Here is a 22,043-nt window from a genome sequence, read left to right on the forward strand (position 1 = left end):
TTGGTTCGTATTTGTTAAAGTTTTAAGTCTTCATTTGAGGGTGATTATGCTGTTAACCAACTTTGCTCGCCACATGCTTAGTGATAGAGCTGGTCCAATTAATCCGGTCCCTGTCCCATTCTTTTTCTTTTTAAAAGTTCTTTAGCAATGTCGGATTAAGATATGAATCACTATTCAAAAAGTAAATAAATAATATTTTTTGTTTATTTTATAATTGATCTAAATAAAAACTATTTTATAATTTAATTTAAGACGGGATAAAAAATCCTAAATTCAATTATTATCAAACTCGATCCTCGAATAGATTTATCAATTACTAATGATTTACATTCATTACTATATATATATATATATATATATGAAGTTGAGATGGAAAATACCATAATCGAAGAATCAGTACCATTCATATATCAACCCTGTATTTAACCCTAAGAAAACTACATGAATCAAGCGATTTCGATAGTAAAAAAATTGTTATTTTTCTTTGAAGTATCGAGTTTTGAATACTAAGAATATAAGAAGTATGAGTGTTCAATAACAAATGGTTAGAAATTATCTTTAAACAAATATTGTTTTATTATTACCCGTATTAATGGAAATAAAAACCAAGGAGACTAAAGCACATGCATGGGACGTAAGTGCGGACTGGTATTTTGTTTCTTTTCTGACCCAAATGAATGCGTAGCATCAGCATGTGCTTGCTTACTGCGATTCATCCAGCCAACAGGTGGTGTTTCTCATCGATATAACAATTCTATATCCTTAAAAATAATGGTTCTTTTTTATTTTCTAATATTTGTTCGGTCATTGATAATATTGAAATCTGTTATTAAAAATTTACTACTAATATGTTATTATAATCAATGTTAACTTCATAAATAAATCATTAGGAATACAATAAATATATTTTATAGTGAACGTGTTAGAGGATTAAGATGGAAAGAGGGCGTGTAGGTTTAATGAAGTTATTGGATGGGTAGAATGAGCCGTAACACAAGCGGACTGCCCCTGTTGGTCCCTCGGTGTTTATCCCTATTGAGAATGGATGGACCTAACCAACCATTTGTATTGAGACAGGTGGTGACCTACCTCACTTCCACCAAAGATGAACGGAAAGAGCGGGTGGCTTAGGGATGAAACTTAATATGAATCTAACGAGTTTTGATTGAATCCGATTTGATAACGTTAATTTTTTTTCAAAAAGAATAGGATTCAGATTGAGTCGAATTGGGGGTTAGGTTGAATTCGGATAGAGGTGAAAAAGTCAGACTCGATTCGAGAATAATAATATATTTTTCTTAAAAATTATTATTATTTTAATTAAATTCTTAATTTATATTGGGTCAGGGTCCAAATTATATTGGGTTAGGGTCCAAATTATATTCTAAAAAATTGGATCGGGTCCAAATCGGTTGGAGTATATATATTTCGGGTCGGGTGTAAGATATAAAATTTTTGGAATGGGTCGGGTCAAGTTTATAAAAAAAACTATACTCTAATCTGATATGTTACCATTCCTAAGTGGAGTAATTATTCTTCTTGAAATTTTAAAATTATTATATATTTTAGAATTTTTTTATGTATCCAATTTTGATCAAAAACTCGACTCCAACCCTTCAACCTCACCTTCTTGAACATGGGCCTAATTTTGGTGCTCTGATTTGTATATAGGGATGGGTATAGGACCCGAATCCGACGGGTTCTGACCTGACATGATCAGTTCGGATTTTTTTAATTGGGTTTAGATTCGGGTCGGGTCAGGTTTAGGATAAAAAATGCCCGATTTGACCCGACCCAAAAAAATATATAATTTTACCTTATATATTTAGAAATAGTTCTAATAATATCTCTCCATTTATAATTTTTTCAATTAAATCACTGTTTTTATTAAATAAAAAATATTTTTTTATTATTTCAAATCAGGTCGGGTTTTTAAGTTATATATCGGGTATGATGAAATCTTGTTTTGGTCGGGTCGGGCCGGGACTCGGGTGGAGGATCATTTGTTCTCGGATCCCGTCGGGTAGATAAAAAACTCCACCAAACCCGACCCATACCTATTTGTATACAGACAAGTGCGGGACACTTAATTTTTATTTTTGTTTCATTGAAGCTTCACCGAATTCTAGCTATCAATTAGAGGAAGTATACTTTTTTTTATTAAGCTAATATAATTATAAAATAATATATATTTAAATATTTTAAATTATTTAATAATAAATAATTTAGTGTTTAAACTCCGACTATTTCTTTAACTATTAAGATAATATAATCATTGCAACCATTAACTACGGAGATAATTTAAGAGATAATGTAATTCATGCAACCAGTCGTATAGTTACATGAACGCTGATGATTGAAGTGAAAACTTTAAAAATATTTGAATAGAATCAAGTGAAGTCGTGGGTTACTGATTCCTCAACAAAGGTTATCAATTACCAGCCCACAGTACGATGGTGGAGTGGGAAGCCATTGGCTAAAGGAGCATTATAGCCCCCATCCACCATCAAGTGCATTTGTCACCTATGACCTGGTAATTTGGACACATCTTCCCCACCTTATCAAAATCACTTTGGCCCCTCAAAAATCAATGAACAAACGAACCTTTGGTTTCTTCATTTTTAACCTGAAAACTGAGATAACTGATAAAATTTTGCAGATGGATAATAGTGTACTGTGTACATGCAAAGGTGAAAGATGAATTCAAGAGCTATGAATTAAATGGAAATGGAAATAAAAATGAGGATAAAATTTACTTGAAGAAAAACAAAGAAGACATGAATTTAAACAGGGGCGATGATTACTTAGAGAGAAGATAAATGATGAAAAATATATAATAAGGAAGAAGAGGTGACACTTGGCTTTTACGTAAATAAAAGAAGTCACTGGCTAGGCGGCGGCGGCGGCGGCGGAGCTGAGCTGAAGCTGGCGGCTCCAGAGCCAGATAGTAGCTCGGCGAGAGCGCTCATCGCTCGAACTTGCATCTCAAGCGCCGATATGTAATCAGTAGCTTCTTCAAGAATAATAGGTAGCGGTTCCTTTCGGCAACCGGGAACCAACCGGCCAAGAACCTTAACTTTCCTTTGAACAGTCGGTAAACTTCTCGCTTTCAGTCTCGAAACGCTAAATCTCGGTTTCTTCGACCGGCGACTCCTGGTGACGGCAGCCACGGATGCGGCGGGTCGTCCTCTCTGTCTCTTCCGCTTTCTAAATTTCAGCTTAAGCCGGCTCGTCAAAATGGCCCGGCTCCACCTGGTTCTTCCTTTAGCCGCCACGGCCAAAGCTTTATCAGCAGCTTCACGGACAGCTCGGCCACCGCGTGGAGCCGAAGAAGGAGGACTGTCAAGACTCAGCTGACTCAGAGCTTGAACGAGCTTCGAGGAATATACTTGCTGCTGCTTCTCCGATTTCCATAAGGCGTGGCTTGGGTTGATCTGATTCTCTTTGATAATCGATTTCCTCTTCTTCATCATCTTTCTTCGATCGGAATTCGAGTTCGTCACTGGATTCATTATCGTGGACGCCATCTCAGCGGATCAAATCCGTTAAAATACTCTTTTCCCTCTCTCTTTCCCGCCGTACAATTCGATGAATTGCAACCGAAAAGAGAAAATCCTGCAAAAAGGATAACAAAAAAAGGAATCTAGATTCAGAATCTTTGGATTGAAATCATAATTCCATAAAAGAGAAGAGAATCTATTACTGGTTTTGGTGAAGTGAGAGAAAAGAAAGTGGAACGGAGGGGTGGAGGAGATGAACGGAACGGAGTAGATTAAGGGAAAGAGAGCATGCGTCAGTTACTGCTTGGTATTCCTCCCTTTTTATTTATTGGTCTTTTGGTAATGGTGTGGACCGTTTGGTCGGTCCGGTTAAGCGGTCCGGGTCTGGTTATGGGGAGCTCACCTTTTTTGTTATGACTTTCCGTTTTAAATCCTTTCGTAGAAAGTATGACACGTGTATACACATTTCGTCCCATTGATTTTTATTATACGAAGACAATGCTTTAAATGAATCGAACAAATATGGATGAGAGTATGTATTTATTCGTTCATTTAATTATTATCGAATAAATAAATATAAATAACTAAATGAAAGTAATTTTTGTGACCCTCTCACTCACAAAATAATTCAATATGACCTTTTGAATCTATTTAATGTTGTTATAAATGGAAAAATTACATCATTCATCACTTCACCATCTTTTTTCTTCCATTGTAGTCACTAAACTTTAACTTATTTTAATTTTAATCTCTCAAATTGCTCCTATTTTATTAGTAAAAGAAAAATTACATGGTATAGATTCTCTTAGGTAAATCCCGTTTGGAACTAGGATTTTTCCCTTTTTCATGAGAATTGTACGTTGCATTGCAACAATATTATTTTAATATTGAACAACAATATACAATTAAAATAATATTTATATTATTTTTTAATATTGTTATTTTTAATTTGAAAATTGAAAACTTTTAATTTACATTTATATCAAAAAAATATTATTTCTTTCCTCTCAATCTTATTTTAATATTGAAAAAATCCAAGATTGAGAGGATATTTTTTTAAAATTTAATTAATATTATTTTAAACATATATTAATAAAATAAGAATAATAAATGTCACATCATACATAAATATTAATAAAACAAGTCATTATAATTAAAATAAGAGAAATTTGAGGGATAAAAATTGAAAACTTTTAAAGTTTAGTGACTAAAATGGAAGAAAGAAGATAGTTGAGTGGTTAATATATAATTTTCCCATTTATAATAGCAATAAATGGAGTCAAATAGTCACATTGAGTTATTTTGTGAGTTGGAAGGTCACATTAAACGCTAAAAATAGGATGTTATGCTGCTTGACGTGTCACGTCAGCACAAAGTAAAGGAGTCGTTAGTCAACGACGGAAAACGTTGGTCAAAGGGTCACATTTGATTTTTTCCCCGAGTTGGATGGCCACATTGATCCCAAAAAAATGATAGAGACCATATTGGTTTTTTTTTTATAAAGTTCAAGGGCCTCTGATGTCTTTTTGCCTAAAATTAATTAGGTTTTAAAATATTAATGTGTTTAAGGGTAAATGTAGTAGGTATTAATATTTTATACAGATTTGGAGATTGAGTTGAATATAAACGAGCGAACATAAACGAATGAATTACCAAATGTTCACGAACGTAAATGAATGAACGAGCCATAAATTTGTGTTCGTTAATTTAATTAAACGATCATAAAATCTTGTTAATATTTGTTCGTTCAATAAATAAAAAAACATAAATAAACTTCTTGTCAAACGGTTCGTTGAACAGTTCACATTTACATGCCTGTACAATCCCATCAAATGACAAATGGCTTAAATTGGTAAAATTAGTGTTATGCTCTAAAGAGATCATAAATTTGAACATTAATATTTAGGTGTGTATATTCAATGATTATGTTTATATATTATATGAATTATTATTCGATACAATAAAAAAATAATTTTACAAGTTGTGCTCAGATGATGTGAAATGTCTTATTTTTTTAAGTAAGGTATCAATTTTCTCATTTAGTTTTCTTCTTAATCGTGTTTTGGTCACTCAAGTGTTAAATCATAAACAGAAATATGATATAATAACTAGTGTTGATTAGGGGTGGCAACAAGTTAGAGACGGTTTTGCATTACCCATTTCATCCCCAACATTTGCGGGTATGATTTTAGGGAATCCCTATTATATGTTTTGAGGAATTTTTTATCCACATACCCATTCCTTACAGATCCCTGTGGGTTTCGGTTAATCTCATCCCAAAAAATAAACAAACATTTTTGAAATTAATGCAATAACTAAAACTTGTAAGATATATCGGATTGTCTCAAATTAGTCTCTATCTATAATATGAAAGCTTCAAACATTAATATTCATCCAACACCCGATGTGTATGTGCAATCTTATCCATTTTCAATCTCAACAAATCAATATATTAAATAAGAAAAAAATCTAAACTTCAATTTTAGTTCCTTTGAGATGTAACAGTGGCAATATGTAATCTCACATATATTTTTCGAGGATCCCCACGGTTATTTTTGTAAAATATCGAGGATCCCTACCATTATTTTTTGGGGATCCCCCAGTTATTCGCACGGGTACAGTTCGATTATCCCCACGGTTCAGATATAGCAATCTCCGTCCCCGTTCCCATTTGAGCTTCGGGGATAAAACTTCCCCCATCCCCATCCCGGTTGGTGAATATTTTAGTTATTCCCCATTTCCATGGGTTATGATCCCCACGATTTTCGATTTTTCTCCACCTGATTCCCACCCCTAGTTTTGATGTTAATTGTTTTATATTAACATGAAATCCACATGTCATTCACATCATTTTCTCCTTTTTTTTTACCTTCTTACTCAATATATGAAAATTTTATAATTTATTAATGTATTATATTGATACTGCAATTACTAGTGTCTATTATGATCACTTAAGATATTGACAAACTTATTTAATCGTCTTCTATCACTCTATTAATTTATATAATTACCAAAATCATTTTAAAATTCATAAAACTCGATCCTAAACTCAAAACTTGAAAAATCATAAATTAAATTGATCTATAATATATTATATTCGATCAGTATGGAATTGAGATATATAACTAATTTCTTCATTCTTCATCTCCACACCATTGAGATTTAGAAGAAGATGATCCATTATTAAGAAAAATAAAACTAAAATCTAAATAAAAAAGAAGAAAATTTTTAGGCTTATTTTATATTTATAAAAGAAAGATATAGTCATAACAACGTTGAGTATTTAATGATGAAGTGACTAAATTATAAGGAATACTAAATTTCATTGAATATATTATTATTTTCTTAAATTTTAATGCAAAAAAAGAAAAGAAAATATTGAGTGATAACATTTAAAATATATCATCTATTGTTTAGAAAATTAAATATATTTAAAATACAATTAACGTCGTCTTAATATCATTTGTAAAATTATTTTTTATGAAAGTGTTCAAATAATAACTTTATATTGTATGCTAAATTATAGGTTATATTTATAATCATTTTATACCAATTTTGATATGGCAAAAATGCCAGGATAATGCATAATGGAAAAAAATTTCTCATTCTAATGTGATTCTAACATTATTTCCCCATCTAGGGCATTTTATACAGTACACGCCTAAAGACTCTAGAATATCTCGACTTCTTCATGCTAAAATTTTACATGCATAATCCTTAGAGATTACTCGGTGTCTTTAATTGAAATAGGGTTGTGGAGGTAGCCAGAAAATCTCGGAGTCTTCTTGGGTTTTTCGTTGCTTTTGTATGCATAGTGAATGTCCACAAGTTTATAAAGTGGGTTGGTCCACAAAGAATGATGAAAGCACCAAATTTTTGCCATTTTACACCTTTCTCAACCTTTTCTATTTGGCTGGTTGCACGTGACATTCTATTTTCATATTGTCACATTGTTGAGCACTGGTCTTAAAACAATGTTAAGCATGATCCCAATTTTAATTGGGAAAAATGTCAGGATAATGCAGAATGTTAAAATTTTAACATGGGTAAATAGCAATAAAATGTTATGATGAATTTAACATAAAATAACTCTTACTTTAAGTCGTTTAGTCAAAGTGTCCGTAAAGAGCTAATAAATCAATTTATAGCCCACATGCCACTCATCAGAAGGGTTTTTCCATGAAGAACATCCAAATGGAAATGATTAAAATGAAACATATTGAAGCCCACATGCCCCCCATGCAACAGCTTTGATGCCAGAGGAAGAAGAAGATGCCGAGAATTCTCAGCTACCTCCATATGCACCAGCAACCCTATTTTAACTAAAGACGCCGATTAATACCCAAGGATTATGCATGTAAAATTTTAGCCTGAAGACGTCAAGATATCTCGGGATCTTTAAACGTATATTGTAAAAAATGTTCTAGATAGAGAAATAATATTGGAACTACGTTAGAATAGAAATTTTTTCCCATTCTGTATTATCTTGGTATTTTTGCCATTTATATACTCCGCTCCAATATTTTTACCATTTGACCATTATAATTTTTTGCCGACCTTTCCTTAAATTAGTGCGGGGACAAGACTAAATCCCTTCTTCAAATTTAATTTTTTTTGATGAAAACTTGTATCCAATTAGACTGGTCCAACTCAAATATATATATATATATATAATTTCTATGGTTTGGGCCATTTGATTTTGTCTGTGGTGCAACCTTATAGGCTGAGCCTGAGGTTGCCTTCTAAAACGGCAATATTATTGGAAATCCGAGGACTTTTCGGTAACTCAACTCCCCTTCTAAAAACCCTAATTCCCTTTCCCCATTATATATAATCCCCGCTTTCCTCCCAGCTACAGTCAGTATTGAACTTTCCTCTTCATCAAAAATTTTCTTCAGCATTTTATCTTCAAAATTTCAGTAAATTTTCTCCTTAGGGTTTCCCTTTAATTTCATTATCATAGTTTCAGGGAATTCGACCTATTTTTTTTTTCAAATTCGCGAGGCATGGATTATTTGCAGGTAAGTTGAGTCACTTCGCCTCAGCTTTACCAGGCGCAGCGAATTTAGCTCCTGCGAAAACCTCCTTTTTATCCCTAATTTTATTATTTAAGTTTGATTTCATAATGGGATCCAATGATGGTATGAAATCTTTGAGACCTGATCTTTTTGTTTTTACATTTGATGACAACTATAAGCAAATTCACTGAGGATCCCTTTATTCTGCAAATGAAATTCTGATTTTGTTATGGATTTTGTTAAGAACTGTAGTAGATGCTAAATGTAGACGATGAAATATGCACTGGGCTCTGATCAGTTTCTTATATGAACTGCTTTCTTGATGGAAATTGCAGCCTAGAAAGCTTGTCTGATACTTTAGCCTCTTCAATTCTTTGAAAATCATGTTATTTTTAACCTGTTTGTTTTAACCATATTGATCATCACTTGTAAGATGCATGTTGTTGAATAGATCAACATGTATGTTTTGGATTTTGTTATGGATTGTAGTGGATGCTAAATGTAGATGATGAAATATGCACTGGGCTCTGAGCAGTTTCTTTTATGAACTGCTTTCTTGATGGAAATTGCAGCCTAGAAAGCTTGTCTGATACTATAGCCTCTTCAATTCTTTGAAAATCATACTTTTTAACCTGTTTGTTTTAACCATATTGATCATCACATGTAAGATGTATGGTTATGGTTACATGCACATGTTTTATTTTGTTTCGAGTAACAAATGGATTCAATAGATACTAGCAAGTATACTACCTACACTTGAAGGACGTGGATTAGAATGATTTGAAGTTTAGGAAATCGATTTGAATTCAAACAATATCGCAAGGGCGTTTTATGTGATTAACCAATTAAGAAGGCTATGTATATTAGAATATGCTCTCGAGAGCAAGAGCTCAATGCCCAATGGAGATCCATGGTGAATCCATTATTTATCGCAGATATGTACCTAGTAACAATGTATTGATTATTCTTGGCAATTACTGCTGCCAAAAAGCACAAACTCGGATCAGATTATAGTGATTAGTGAATATGTATTCTTAAATGTTTTTCAAATGTACAAATTGTATTGCAATTTAAATGTTTAGATAATTTGCATTTTGGTCATTTAACTTTAAAAAATGTATTGTAATTTGATTTCATTACAATCATTATCATCAGCTGTTAATATATATGAATGATAATTTGATCGAATCTGATGTGTTTTGATTTAATTTAATTTGACATGATAGATTTAAGGGTAAACTATATGAATGGTCACTAATATTTGGGTAAGTGTTTGTTTTCATCACTCTAGTTATCGTTTGTTACAAATTCGACATTTCACGAAAAGAAATCATAGTTGGATTGTTATATGTTGACCTGGATTGTGGATTGCCACAGTGGATAATCGCTGAAATATCTTTGACCATCTTTTTATCTAATATTATAATAAAATATAAAAAATAATTAGATATTTAATGAAGATTTACTTATTAAATCAATTAAAGAGGAAAAATGATAGAAAATAATTTTAAAGAGAGTTTGTGTTCTAAACCTTTTCTTCTTCTATTCCTATGTCAAATGAATCAATTTGAGTGGGGATTTAGAGAATAATTTTAGGGTTTAAGAGGAAAGGGGGGAATCGTGAGAAAAAAAATAGAGATCCGTTTGGATTTAAAAAAATATAAGTTATTTTTATTTTCTTAGAAAATAGAAAATTTTGAAAAAAAAACGTGTTTGGTTGTAAAATTAAAAAATGATTTCTAGAAAATGAAAACAAAAATAAATGAAAATATGAAAACATAAAAGATGAAAACAAAATAAGTGAAAATAAAGATGTTTTCAATTTATTTTTATTAAAATTGTTTTTGTAATTTTTAAAATTTGAAAAATGCAAAACATATATTTTTAACTTAACTTGCACGGATTTAAATCTTTTCAACGGTAACTTTTGAGTTAATTGTATCTAAAACCCTAAAATTTTTGCAAAATATTCAAATATGGTCCTTAAACTTTTTGTAGTCAATTTGATCCTTAAAATATTTTTTTTAATTTTTTATATTTAATATATTAAATATCTTAATAATTGTTTATATTTTATATTTTAAATTTAAATAATTTTTAATTTGTTCTAAATATATAATTAAGTCCTTAAACTTTCTAAAAGAATCAATCGAGCCCTCGAATTAGCTAATAAATCAATTAAGCCTATCTATCTTATCATCATCCATCATGTAAGCATTGTGATAGGTAACAGTTGATTTTGTTAGTCAAATGGTTAGATTGAAGTTTTTTCTTAATTTAGGATTCACATTGAATGTAAAAAAAGTTCAAGGGCTATACTATTTTCCCCCAAAAGTTTGAGGTCCTTAAGACCACTAAACATAATTTTTATTTTAATGACATTTTTCTGCTATTGTTTACAATAATAATTGTGTGTGTGTATTTTTTAATTTAGGTGATGTTTATATTCTTATTATTGTATTATAAAATTTCTTATTAACATTATTGTTTTATATTTGCATAACTCACGTATTAAATTTATGTAATAAATTTTTTAATGATTATATTTTAATATAATTATTTAATAACTATTTTTTCATTTCTATTTAAAAAAATTAGATATCAATTATATTTTAACTATTTTTATTTCTGAAATTAAGTTTTCGTTTATATTAACCAAACATGTTTTCTAATTTTCAAAAAAAAAAATGAAAATGAGAACTATTTTTTAAAAATAAAAATAAAAAATATTTTCTAAAACCAAACCTACTCTTAGGTTTCGAGAGAAAAACTTACGGTTTGAAGTGAATATGATATTTACATGGAGGCTATGACAAAAGAGAGACAACACTATACTTTACGGTTTTGACATAAAATTGATTGAATTTTCTTTGGAATGATGTTTTCAATTTTGTTTCTATATTTTTCTTTCATAGTTATGTGTTGATTTGTTACATATGACAATTGAGTTTGCCTATAGATTTTTAGTTTTTCTTCCATCTTTACCTTAGTTAGGTTTTCTCTTAGGGATTTTGTTAGAAATTTTAAGCGAAGGAAGTATGAATGCAAATGTCAAAACTTAGGGTTAGGGATTGAGTTTTTATTTAAAGGGGAAGAGATGATCATTGGATCCATTTCACTATCCATCATAACAATCCAAATCAGCATATAACGGTCTATCTGTGATTTCCGTTACACCTATTAACGGTTGTTAACGTGGAGTGATCGATTTGTAACAAACGATAACGTTATTGATCGATTTGTGGCTGTTTTGAAACATCAGCGGTAAAAATGAAAACTTACCTAAATCAATGCATTATAAACCACAAAAAGATATTGTTACTTTGTTTACTCCCAACCAATTTCTACCTTTAAAAAAAAGGGGAAAAAACACCAGAAAAATCTCAAGAAACTTATGATACAAAGTCTAATGTAATATTCATTCCACAAGGCATCCAAAAACATGTCTCCCATGAATATTGCATTTGCTTCCATATTGGTCATTGCCATGTGTTTCCCATGTTCCGTGGACGGCAAGAAATCGGACGTTTTCAAACTCGATGCGCCTACCTTGATGAAGAAGCTCGCCGCGAATTTGACCACCACGGTCGACGCCGAGGGTGGAGGAGACTACAAAACCGTTCAAGAGGCGGTCAACGCCGTCCCGAACTGGAATAGTAAATGGATTATCATCCATGTTAAGAAAGGAGTTTATAGGTAACTCATTCCCAATAGCATACATGTATCACGGTTACGTGATGGATAATTATTATGAAATGCTTTTGGTATTGCAGAGAAAAGGTTCATGTGCCGAAAGAGAAACGTTATATCTTCTTGAGAGGCAATGGTAAGGGAAAGACCGGCATCATTTGGTCGCAGAGCTCCGTCGACAACAAGGAATCCGCCACTTTCTCCGTCGAGGCGAAGAACTTCATCGCATTCGGCATTAGCTTCAAGGTAACTATTAGGCCTGTAAAAGAATCGAACGGACACAAACAATGATACGTTCATTTAACTTCAACCGAACAAATGAACGAACACGAACAACTAAACAAACGAAATTTTTTGTTCGTGTTCGTTCGTTAAATTGATAAACGAACAGAAACGAACGAACGTAAACGAACACAAACAAATGAACATAAGAAGAGTTTTTTTTTTTCTTTCCAAATAATTTTAGGATTTATATTTTCTTTAATTGGTTTGAGTATTTTTATTTGGTTTTAAAATTAATTGGGTTTTAAAATATTAATGGGTTTAAGGTTAAAATTTATTAGGTATTAATATTTCAAATACGTAAATGAACGAACGAATTATCGAACGTTCACGAATGTAAATGAGCGAATGAGTCATTTTTTTCGTTTTCGTTCATTTAATTAAACAAACACAAAATCTTGCTCATGTTCATTCATTTAAAAAATAAACGAACATAAATTAACTTTACACCGAATGGTTTGCTTAATGTTCGGTTCGTTTACAGGCCTAATAACCGCTAACGGAAGTAACAGTAACAGATTAACATCCTCTTTTTTATATAAATTTGTTTAATGTTCATCATCAACATTCAACAAGCTTCGATTTCGGTTCATCAATGGCAGAATGAAGCACCGACAGGCGTTGCTTATACATCCCAGAACCAGTCAGTGGCAGCATTCGTGGGCGCAGACATGATCGCGTTTTACCACTGCGCATTCTTCAGCACACACAACACTTTGTTCGATTACAAAGGCAGACATTACTACGACAGCTGCTACATCCAAGGCTCGATCAACTTCATCTTCGGCCGAGGAAGAACAATGTTTCACGTAAGTTCGAATCCAAATTCTGGGTGCTTCGGATTTCGTCTGTTTTAATGGATTGGACAATACGCAGAACTGCGAGATCTTCGTGTTACAAGACAAGAGGATCGCGATCCATGGGTCCATCACGGCACAAAACAGGGCAAAACATGACGAGAACAGCGGCTTCGTCTTCCTCAAGGGCAAGGTTTATGGCATCGGCTATGTTTACCTGGGAAGAGCTAAAGGAAAATACTCGACCGTGGTTTTCGCTCACATGTACTTGTCTAAGACCATCGTCCCCGAGGGCTGGACCGATTGGAGCTACCATCACGGCCCCGAGTAAACGAATTTAGCTGACCCAATACTCGATATTAACGATAACATGATCATTAAATTTAACTCGAACCATACACGATCCAAAATTTAGCTGACCATATATGGACTCATCCAATTTGACCCGAATTGAAAACAACCCGAACCAAATTTAACCCGAAAATAACCCAAACTAAAATTAATCCGGACCGAAAATATGTATATACTTGATTAGACTTATAACCGAATTAAGCCTAAATGATAAGATTAACAAACAAGAAGATATATTCTTACAAGAATATATCAATAATTCTATATATATTTGATTATACTCATAACTAGTTCAATCCGAGTTGACCTAATCCAAAGATTGACCCAATTTGAAATTCAGTCAATCTGATATTAACCCAATCCGAAAATTAACCAATCTAATATTAATTTGACCTGAAATCTAACCGATTCGGTATTAATCCGACAAAAAAATCAACCAATTCGATATTGACCCGAATCGAAAAATAATAGATCCGATAGACACTTGACCTAAAAATTGACCTGACTCCCTACCCAACCTAATTTACCATACACCTGAACAAAATCCGAATCAACTCGATCCGAATCGAATAAAATTAAACCAAATATAATCTAGAGCCAAAATAACCGGAATGACCCGTTTGCTACCTCTAATTTAGAATCAAAGCTTTTGTTTTTCTGATTTATTTATCTGATGTGATCCTCTTGTTTGTGTTGCAGTAATTTGTTCCATGCCGAGTATAAGAACCATGGGCCTGGAGCTGATATGTCGGGTAGAGCTCACTGGGTGAAGAAATTGACCGACGAGGAAGCCAAGTATTGGACCACCATTGACTTTATTAAGGGCACTTATTGGCTTCCTGCATGGCTTGATTGAATGATGGGAAGTTAAGGAATTATGTATTTGTTTTACATCGTGTATTTTATCAAGTTATAATTTAAAAGCATGTAGTATGATTTAATAAAGTTTTATATATTTTGGTTTTAATTTATTGATATTTTACTTATATAATGAATAACAATGATCTAAAAGTTTGGGGATTATTCATGTAATTTACTCTATTAAATATATTAAACCCGGGAGTAGGGAACTTGAAACTCTGGTGGATCTACGACTTGGGGTTTTAGTTTTGTTCTTCTTCTAGCTGGTTTCCCTGACCATAAGCCACTAAAGCAAAAGAACAAGCAGATGGAAGCCGGAGATGGAGGCCGGAGATGGAGGCGTTGACCGAGTCGTTGACTCGAAGGATTTACAGCAACAAAGCAAAGCCTTCGATAAACTCACCGACCGTGTCGAAGACCGCCAGCTCGATTCTTCTCGTGCCCAATCGGTGCGCTTTATAATATAAAATCACATTCTCCCTTTGTATAATTTTAATTCCATTTTTCTTGGGTTTCGATTTGTTAGGCCATGGCATCGATTGCGGCCTCTGCCGAAGCTGAAAAGAATGCTATGAGATTGAGGTTTGAGCTATTTTTCTTTTATGAATTTCATTTCTGCAGTTTTCTGGTAAGAAAATAATCGGATTTTTAATCGAACCGCGGCTTGGATATTTGAATATTTGTATAGAATTTTAGTCCAATTAGGTGGTTTTTGTTGAATTTTGAGATTTCGTTGGGGGCAGAGGAGAGGATTGCTTTGCTTGAAGAAACAAAATGTTTTGTTTGGATTGATTGGAATCTATTGAATTTTACTTTGCTGATTGTTCTGTCATTAACAAATAAGGAAGATTGCTCCTTTGTTTGGCTCTTATTCGGATAGGGGTACGGGTTATAATAAATCTATAACCTTTCCAAGGACCTTTTGACATATTTTTGCTGGATACATACTTGTCCGATACGAACGAGTATGAATAACATAGATTGGAAGCTTGTTATCGACCATTCTTCTAGTGACATCATATTGAATGCTGATGACCTTGATATGCTGGAATTTTAATCACTGTCAATGGATAATCATATTTGATTTCAGTTTGCAATATAAGCTTCCTTTCATTGTTCTCTTTCCGTTCTCCTACTCCTATTCTTCCCCAGCCACGTTATTGAAGGAGCCCCTAGATCCCATTGATGTATCATAACTTTTAGCTGTAGGCCTTTCAAAATGGAAGATTCAATGTTGTAGATTTTTCAGTTTCGAATTTCTCGAGTCTCGGTTGCTCAGTAATTACGCAACTTGGTTATCCATGGTTATCCTAATGCGAAATTGTAGCATGGTCTTCTATGGCATTACATATCCTCGAGTACATAACAGATTTTTCTCCTTTTTTTGAATTTCTGCCCAATGCTTATCTAAAGCAAACATTATACATTTTGTTCCATACAGGGAGAAAGAATTAGCTGCTGTTAAGATCAATGCGGCTGAAGTGGACATCATTGCTAATGAATTAGAGGTTCGATACACATATATATATTGTTCTTAACATCGATATAATATGCCAAAAATTCTAATACACTTTTCTTATCTTTTGCACTGGAAGAAAGGTTGGACAAAAGGGTGGCCGAGAGAACACTTCGTGAGCACAAGGGTGATGCTGTTGCTGCTATTGATCCTTGCTTCACTAAACGGATCTGGCGGCATGATGATACTTTTTCAGGAAATCACGTCATGTGTAAGACGTAGTTCATTGAAATCTAAACATAAATATAGCTACATTGCAGTGGTTATCACTGTAAACTAGTTCACCTGGTTTTAACGTAATGGCTTTTATGCAAATTGGTTTCCCATTCTATACAATGCTTTACTTTTATGTTGATTGTTTCCGCATGTATGTTTTATTTGCGAGATTTCTTTCTTTCAAATTATGATAGAACTGAATTCGAGTTCTTACGAGTCAAACTTGAATAGCTTTACGAGCAACATCAATTTTGGTTTAAGAAAAATGATTTAAAGCCCTTTCCCCCCTCCTTGTAAGTTTAACCTTGAATACAACACCATTTCGCATTACAGACACTAATAGAAGAATCAAACAACCACTACCCTCAAAAAGCAGGTGTTACTACACACACTCACTTGGTGTAGAGGACATCTTCCCATGGGTGTCGATATAGTGGCTGCTTCAATCTCTTCTGGTCGAACGTGTGCCTGAGATATCGAACAATTAAATGTAAGGGACTACTAAATACATAAAAGTGTTTGAGCAAATGCTGTAAAGCAAACATCTCTCTCTCTAATTGCAATATTCTCTGTATCATTCAATTAAATCTTTTCAACATGGTTAGACCATATCTAAGTTCGTCTCAGATATCGTGCTTAAAAAAGGATGCGGTTTGTTTGTAAGCGGATCAAGAAATTTAAAGGAAAAGCTACAGTTTATGTATGAAAAATCCAAAGTGTAAGCAAACTTACCCAATCAAACCAATGGATCTTGCTAACACAAAGAGCCCATTAAGGTATCCGATTTCTACTATCTCATCAATCTCTTGCTTGGTGAACATCCCACTACCAGCAAGAAGATCCAAGAAAAGAGACCCAATGGCACCATCGACGTTGAGGACGAGGTTGTTAGCCTTGGAAAGAGTATATGTTTCAACTTGGACGGCATATTCCATGTACTTCACAGATGGGAAATTTGTTCGAGCAAACCGTTGGAGGAGCTCCACTCTCTTATCTCTGTTGTCCCCTCTCTTATCTCTGTTGTCCCCTCTCTTAATCCTTTTAACACGAAGCGAAGCAAGTATTTGCATCCATTAGACATGTAATAGGATATTCAGGAAATAACAGAAAATCAGATATCATGGTTACTGCATTTTCAATGGTTTAAAAATATTGACCATTAAAAACCATTTGTACCTGTGGCCAATTCCCGGCACACGAATACCCTTCTTTTTCATGCCTTCTACAAAACTCATAAGGTGTAAGACCCTGTGTAAACGAAGCACAGAGGAAGCGTCTTATAATGTTATGTGAGAAGAGTCATGACCCACCAACCTATCCCAAACCTTTACAATCAACATTGAAACTTACCCTGTCGTAAGCATCTTTAAATATCGAGCAGCATCATCACGGCACCGCCAAATCGAGGACCGATGGTAAGCAAACCAGAAACAAGACTGGAAAACTAGGTCTTTCCCAGCTCTAGCAGTCACTATGGGTTGTGAGCACCTGAGACACATGGACCATGGTCGGCACAGAGCATGATGCATATCTGGACAGATCATACTTATTTGTGAACACAAAAACAGAACTTCACTTTCTAAAGACAGAGACAGCATAAAATGAAAACAAAAGAAATGGATTGAGCTCCATCTAACTAGCTGTAAAAATAGTGAAAAACTGATGAGAGATGGCTTGGTATTGGTACAAACTCGTAAGAGGGTTATACAATTCAGTGGCCTACCTCAATAAATGAGTACAGTATCTGGGAAGGCTACGCTTGAACCACAAGAGAGAAATGACATCGCCAACACCATAACCTTGCTCAATAATGGAAGACATAGGCACCCAGCATAGCATGGCTCCTCACCTGCAAATTAGGTTCAAAGAAAGAAGTAGTAATGTCCATGTATTAAACATCGTTTTGGTTTCCAACACATATGGGTTAAGATAACGCACCCCTGTCATCAGAGATGGTTGAATAATATGTGTTGGAGCCCGAACTTTCCCACTCTTAATTGCAGTGTTAAGATCTTCTGGGATTTGTGGAGGTTTGACTTCCTTCACGGGTGTAATCTTCCCTTGTTCAACCTAAAGGCACAAGTCAAGTACATCAATATGGCTAAAGCATAGAACAGAGTTCGGCCAAGATAGAAAACTTACCAGTTTCTCAAATGTTTCCTTGATCACAGCTTCAAAAGCTTCATATGAAGTGGGAACTACACCTCCAGCATCCTTTAGTGCTTGATTCTTCGCCTGTGCGGATTCCATCTCACCACCACTCTTAGCTCCCTGAATTAGTAATAAGGTAAAAGGTTATGTCTCACTAATAGCAGTAACCCATAGTTGAATAAGAAAGAACGTTAAGCTGGTAACTTACAGCATGACCAAACTGTACTTCTGATTGAGAGTCGTGCACAAGTTCCACTGACCCAAGCAACCACTGGCTTGTTCACTTTACCCTGTTTCAGGGCTTCAAACCAAGGAATACTCATCTCGTCCGCCAAGTTCTCCAAGCACAACCATCATCTTTACTGAGTTGGGCATGGAAACAAATCAAGCACTTCTTTTCAGCGCAGGGGATGCTTCAGTATCATTTATGAATTTGAATTGTTATGCCATTAAAAATTAAGATGGGAGTTGGGAAGATGGGAGTTGGGAGGTTAAGTTTTTTTTTTTTAATTTTCCTAACCATGCCTTCTTCGCATATGTAGCAACAAGAATAAGCAATGAACAAAAACTGAATGAAAAAAACAATTTACCTGTGGAATGTTGTTGAATCGCAAAACAGGTCAGATAAAGTGGAGCCGGGGAAGACATCTCCTCCAATTGCAATACCTATATAATTTTTTAATTTGTACCCAAAAGTTAAATTTTAGAATATAAATTCATACTTTCCAAAGACATAACATAAATAGGAGATTGCCCCACAAAAGGCCACAATGCAATTGCTTAAGCAGAAGAGAAAAAGGAGTAAACTGCACAGACACGCACACCCGCACAAAAGAAAAACTATCACTATCACATACAGATTTGGAGACAAACCGACAGATCCAGGCCGATACAGCTTGCATTGAACAATGTTGTCAATTGTTCCAGCAGTGTCGCCAATCTTAAAAGCTCCAGCCTGAATTCCTCCAACGGTAGCTGGGCCAAAACAACCTGTAAGTCCATAAGTAATCAAATTATATGAAAGAAGACCAACAAATTAATCATTAAGATAAGACATGTATTATTGATTTGGTTTCTTCATCTTGCTCACCTTATTGTTGGAACGTGCATATGAAATCAACTGCTTGGTGTCTGACTCGGAACACCTTCAGCAATTATAGCGACAACTCGAATGGTTGGCTGTTTCAGAGCAGCCATGGATGAAGCAGCAGCACTGCAAGTAAGCAATTATAGCGACAACCGAATGTTGGCTGTTTCAGAGCAGCCATGGATGACAGCAGCACTTAAATAAATGCAATTATTTAACTATGCATTCAAGAACTCCTGCTCCAGAAACAGCATAAACAAAGACTAACCTTCGGAACGATGCAAAGTTGATAAAAACATCAGCCGTTGGATGTGCAGTACATGCTCCTTCAATGCTGTAAAATATATCAAATCAGAGATTAGAGAATATAAAGCTAGGAGAATGCAGTTGACCAATCAAATAACAGGGTAAGCTGTTCAACACTATCTTACTCTGTAAAGGATGCAAAATCAAATGTATATATTTACTGAATGTCCTTTCACTTATTAAATTATTAATTAGCAGCAACTAACTGTGCACAACTTAGCTATACACATTGGTTTCCATATACAAGAAACAACTAACAAAAGTAAAGTCCATGAGCTAATGAAAGCTAGACCAAGCTATAGTATCATAGGTCAATTATTATCTTTGTCAATGGTAATAAAGTAAATAAGTGAATTGAAGAAAAAATAAGGGAAGATATTATAAGGTAACAGATGATCACACTATAACGGCATAATATAAAATCTTCAGAATCAAGTTATACGCTTTTCATAGATCCATTTAACTAATTATCCAAGTTTACAGGCAGGCCCGCGGTGTATAAGGTAACATGCCATAACGTTCTACAATAAAACACTTTCAAGACACAAATTAATAATCAATGAAATATAAGATTGATCTAGTAATAGAAACAGAAGAGAAGAGTTTAAGCTTATTACGTAGAATGTACTGGGATCGCAATTTCCTCTTGACCGAAGAAGAGTTTCTGAAATCCCTCAGCTCCAGGATTAATAATACCAGCAACAGACGGTGTTTCCCTCCCTACAAATTCAAAAAGCATAAATTCAGTACCGATCACGAATCAAGCAGGAAACAACTTAAATAAAAAAAAAAACTTCCATTAAGTCCTTAAATGAATCAGCAAGGGATCCGTACCGCATAGGAAATCAAAATCAAGCATTCGCTGAATCGGAAGTTGTTTGTAGTTGTAGAATAAAGCTTGCGTAGTTCGAGAAAATAACTGTCCAGTAGCCATGTCTTCGACTCAAAAGAGACCTGTCAAAAACGAACACGATTTTAGCTTCAATCCATTAAAAAGGAGCCTGATCCAAAATTACACCTAACTTGAACCTAAAAACAACAAGATCTCACAACAAAAAAGACGAGATCAAATCAAATCAAACCACCACAATGCAGTTAAAACAGTGGTATAACAAGAAGAAACGCGAGATCTCTAGCTCTAAACAGCTAATTCTTCAGCCAAACAAGAAACAAACAAATCGAAGTATCTTAACGAAACTTTTTTATGAACGAATTGGAATAAAAAGGGAAGAAACACACGGAAAGTGACGGAAATTGGAATTGAGAGAAAAGAACAGATCAGAGAGGGAATGTAATCTTTACCTGAGGAGAGAAAATTGGAAGGAAATGCAAACGGTGGAAAAATGAGGAATGGTAGATACGGAATTTATATCGATCGACAGAGAGGGAAAATTGATTGCGAGCTGCGAAGGACTAACTACTAGGTAGCTAATTGCTAGAGGAGTAGGCCACCGTACCTGACTACGTGGCGTTAGATAGTTAGCTCGCTGAATAACAATTCTATTGTTCCGGGTAAATTATAAATTTGGTAACTAAACTTTACTTTTTCTCCTATTTCACTCACTTTACTATAAATCTTTATAATCACCTCACTGAACTTTATACTTTAGGTTTTTTTGTTACTTAGTCGTCTCCTCACTAACGACATTAAAAATAGACTTTTGTATAGATTTAAAACGATGTTATTTTGGTAAAAAAATTATTTTCCTAAAAACGATATCGTTTTAACGTCGTTAACTATTTAACGGTGGAGTGACAAAAAACCTAATATTAACTTCAGTGAGAAAATTGAATTTTTTTAAAGTTTAATGAGAAAAACAAGAGAGAGATTAAATTTTAGTGATGAAATTTGTAATTTACCTTTTTTTTGGTAATTTTGTTTTTCTATGACTAAATACTAATTTTAAGCTCTTAAATTTTACAAGGGTAAATTACATCAATCATCATTTACCTTTATTATCTCTCCTATTTCACTCAATGAACTTTAAATTCCTTTAATTTCCTCACTAAATTTAATACAATTAACATTTTTGGTCACTCAGTCTTTAAATAATTAACTTTTACTAGCTCATTTATAACATCGTTTAGTGAGTTGAGTGACCAAAAATGCTAATTGTGTTAAATTTAATGAGGAAATTGAACAGATATAAAGTATGAGGGAAATAGAAGAGAAAGTAAAGTTAGTGATGATTGTTGTAATTTACCCATTTTACAAAATGTATTCATATTAAGAAAAGTATAAAAATAATGGATCGACCGTAAGCAGTA

At 33.7% G+C, this 22,043-nt stretch overlaps 3 protein-coding genes, 3 non-coding genes and 1 pseudogene across 6 annotated transcripts; 5 read left to right on the forward strand and 2 right to left on the reverse strand.

The window, feature by feature from the left end:
- Window positions 1-2,730: 2,730 nt before the first annotated feature.
- LOC120123871 (transcription factor bHLH147-like) lies at window positions 2,731-3,895 on the reverse strand. The gene is made up of 2 exons (XM_039142677.1): window positions 3,704-3,895; window positions 2,731-3,615 (listed from the first exon to the last, which is right to left on the reverse strand). The coding sequence occupies exon 2, from the start codon at window positions 3,525-3,527 to the stop codon at window positions 2,883-2,885; it is 645 nt and encodes a 214-aa protein (XP_038998608.1). The 5' UTR covers window positions 3,528-3,615; window positions 3,704-3,895; the 3' UTR covers window positions 2,731-2,882.
- A 4,736-nt stretch (window positions 3,896-8,631) lies between these two features.
- LOC120123934 lies at window positions 8,632-8,713 on the forward strand. Its single transcript, XR_005516231.1, has one exon. It is a non-coding gene; the product is annotated as a small nucleolar RNA R66 (small nucleolar RNA).
- A 69-nt stretch (window positions 8,714-8,782) lies between these two features.
- On the forward strand, window positions 8,783-8,874 carry LOC120123936. Its single transcript, XR_005516233.1, has one exon. It is a non-coding gene; the product is annotated as a small nucleolar RNA snoR118 (small nucleolar RNA).
- Window positions 8,875-9,019: 145 nt separating this feature from the next.
- On the forward strand, window positions 9,020-9,111 carry LOC120123935. Its single transcript, XR_005516232.1, has one exon. It is a non-coding gene; the product is annotated as a small nucleolar RNA snoR118 (small nucleolar RNA).
- Window positions 9,112-11,969: 2,858 nt separating this feature from the next.
- LOC120123913 (probable pectinesterase 67) lies at window positions 11,970-14,494 on the forward strand. Its single transcript, XM_039142700.1, has 5 exons — window positions 11,970-12,214; window positions 12,292-12,454; window positions 13,093-13,299; window positions 13,367-13,614; window positions 14,338-14,494. Exons 1-5 carry the CDS (start codon window positions 11,970-11,972, stop codon window positions 14,492-14,494), a joined length of 1,020 nt encoding a protein of 339 aa, XP_038998631.1.
- Window positions 14,495-14,734: 240 nt separating this feature from the next.
- Window positions 14,735-16,149, forward strand: LOC120123812. The gene is made up of 4 exons (XM_039142637.1): window positions 14,735-14,948; window positions 15,026-15,081; window positions 15,941-16,007; window positions 16,099-16,149. Exons 1-4 carry the CDS (start codon window positions 14,820-14,822, stop codon window positions 16,132-16,134), a joined length of 288 nt encoding a protein of 95 aa, XP_038998568.1. The 5' UTR covers window positions 14,735-14,819; the 3' UTR covers window positions 16,135-16,149.
- Window positions 16,150-16,432: 283 nt separating this feature from the next.
- On the reverse strand, window positions 16,433-21,144 carry LOC120123813 (annotated as a pseudogene).
- Between the last annotated feature and the right edge of the window lie 899 nt (window positions 21,145-22,043).

Source organism: Hibiscus syriacus, unplaced genomic scaffold (assembly GCF_006381635.1).
Source record: "Hibiscus syriacus cultivar Baekdansim isolate YM2019G1 unplaced genomic scaffold, ASM638163v2 tig00110403_pilon, whole genome shotgun sequence".
NCBI classification, from domain to species: Eukaryota; Viridiplantae; Streptophyta; class Magnoliopsida; order Malvales; family Malvaceae; genus Hibiscus; species Hibiscus syriacus.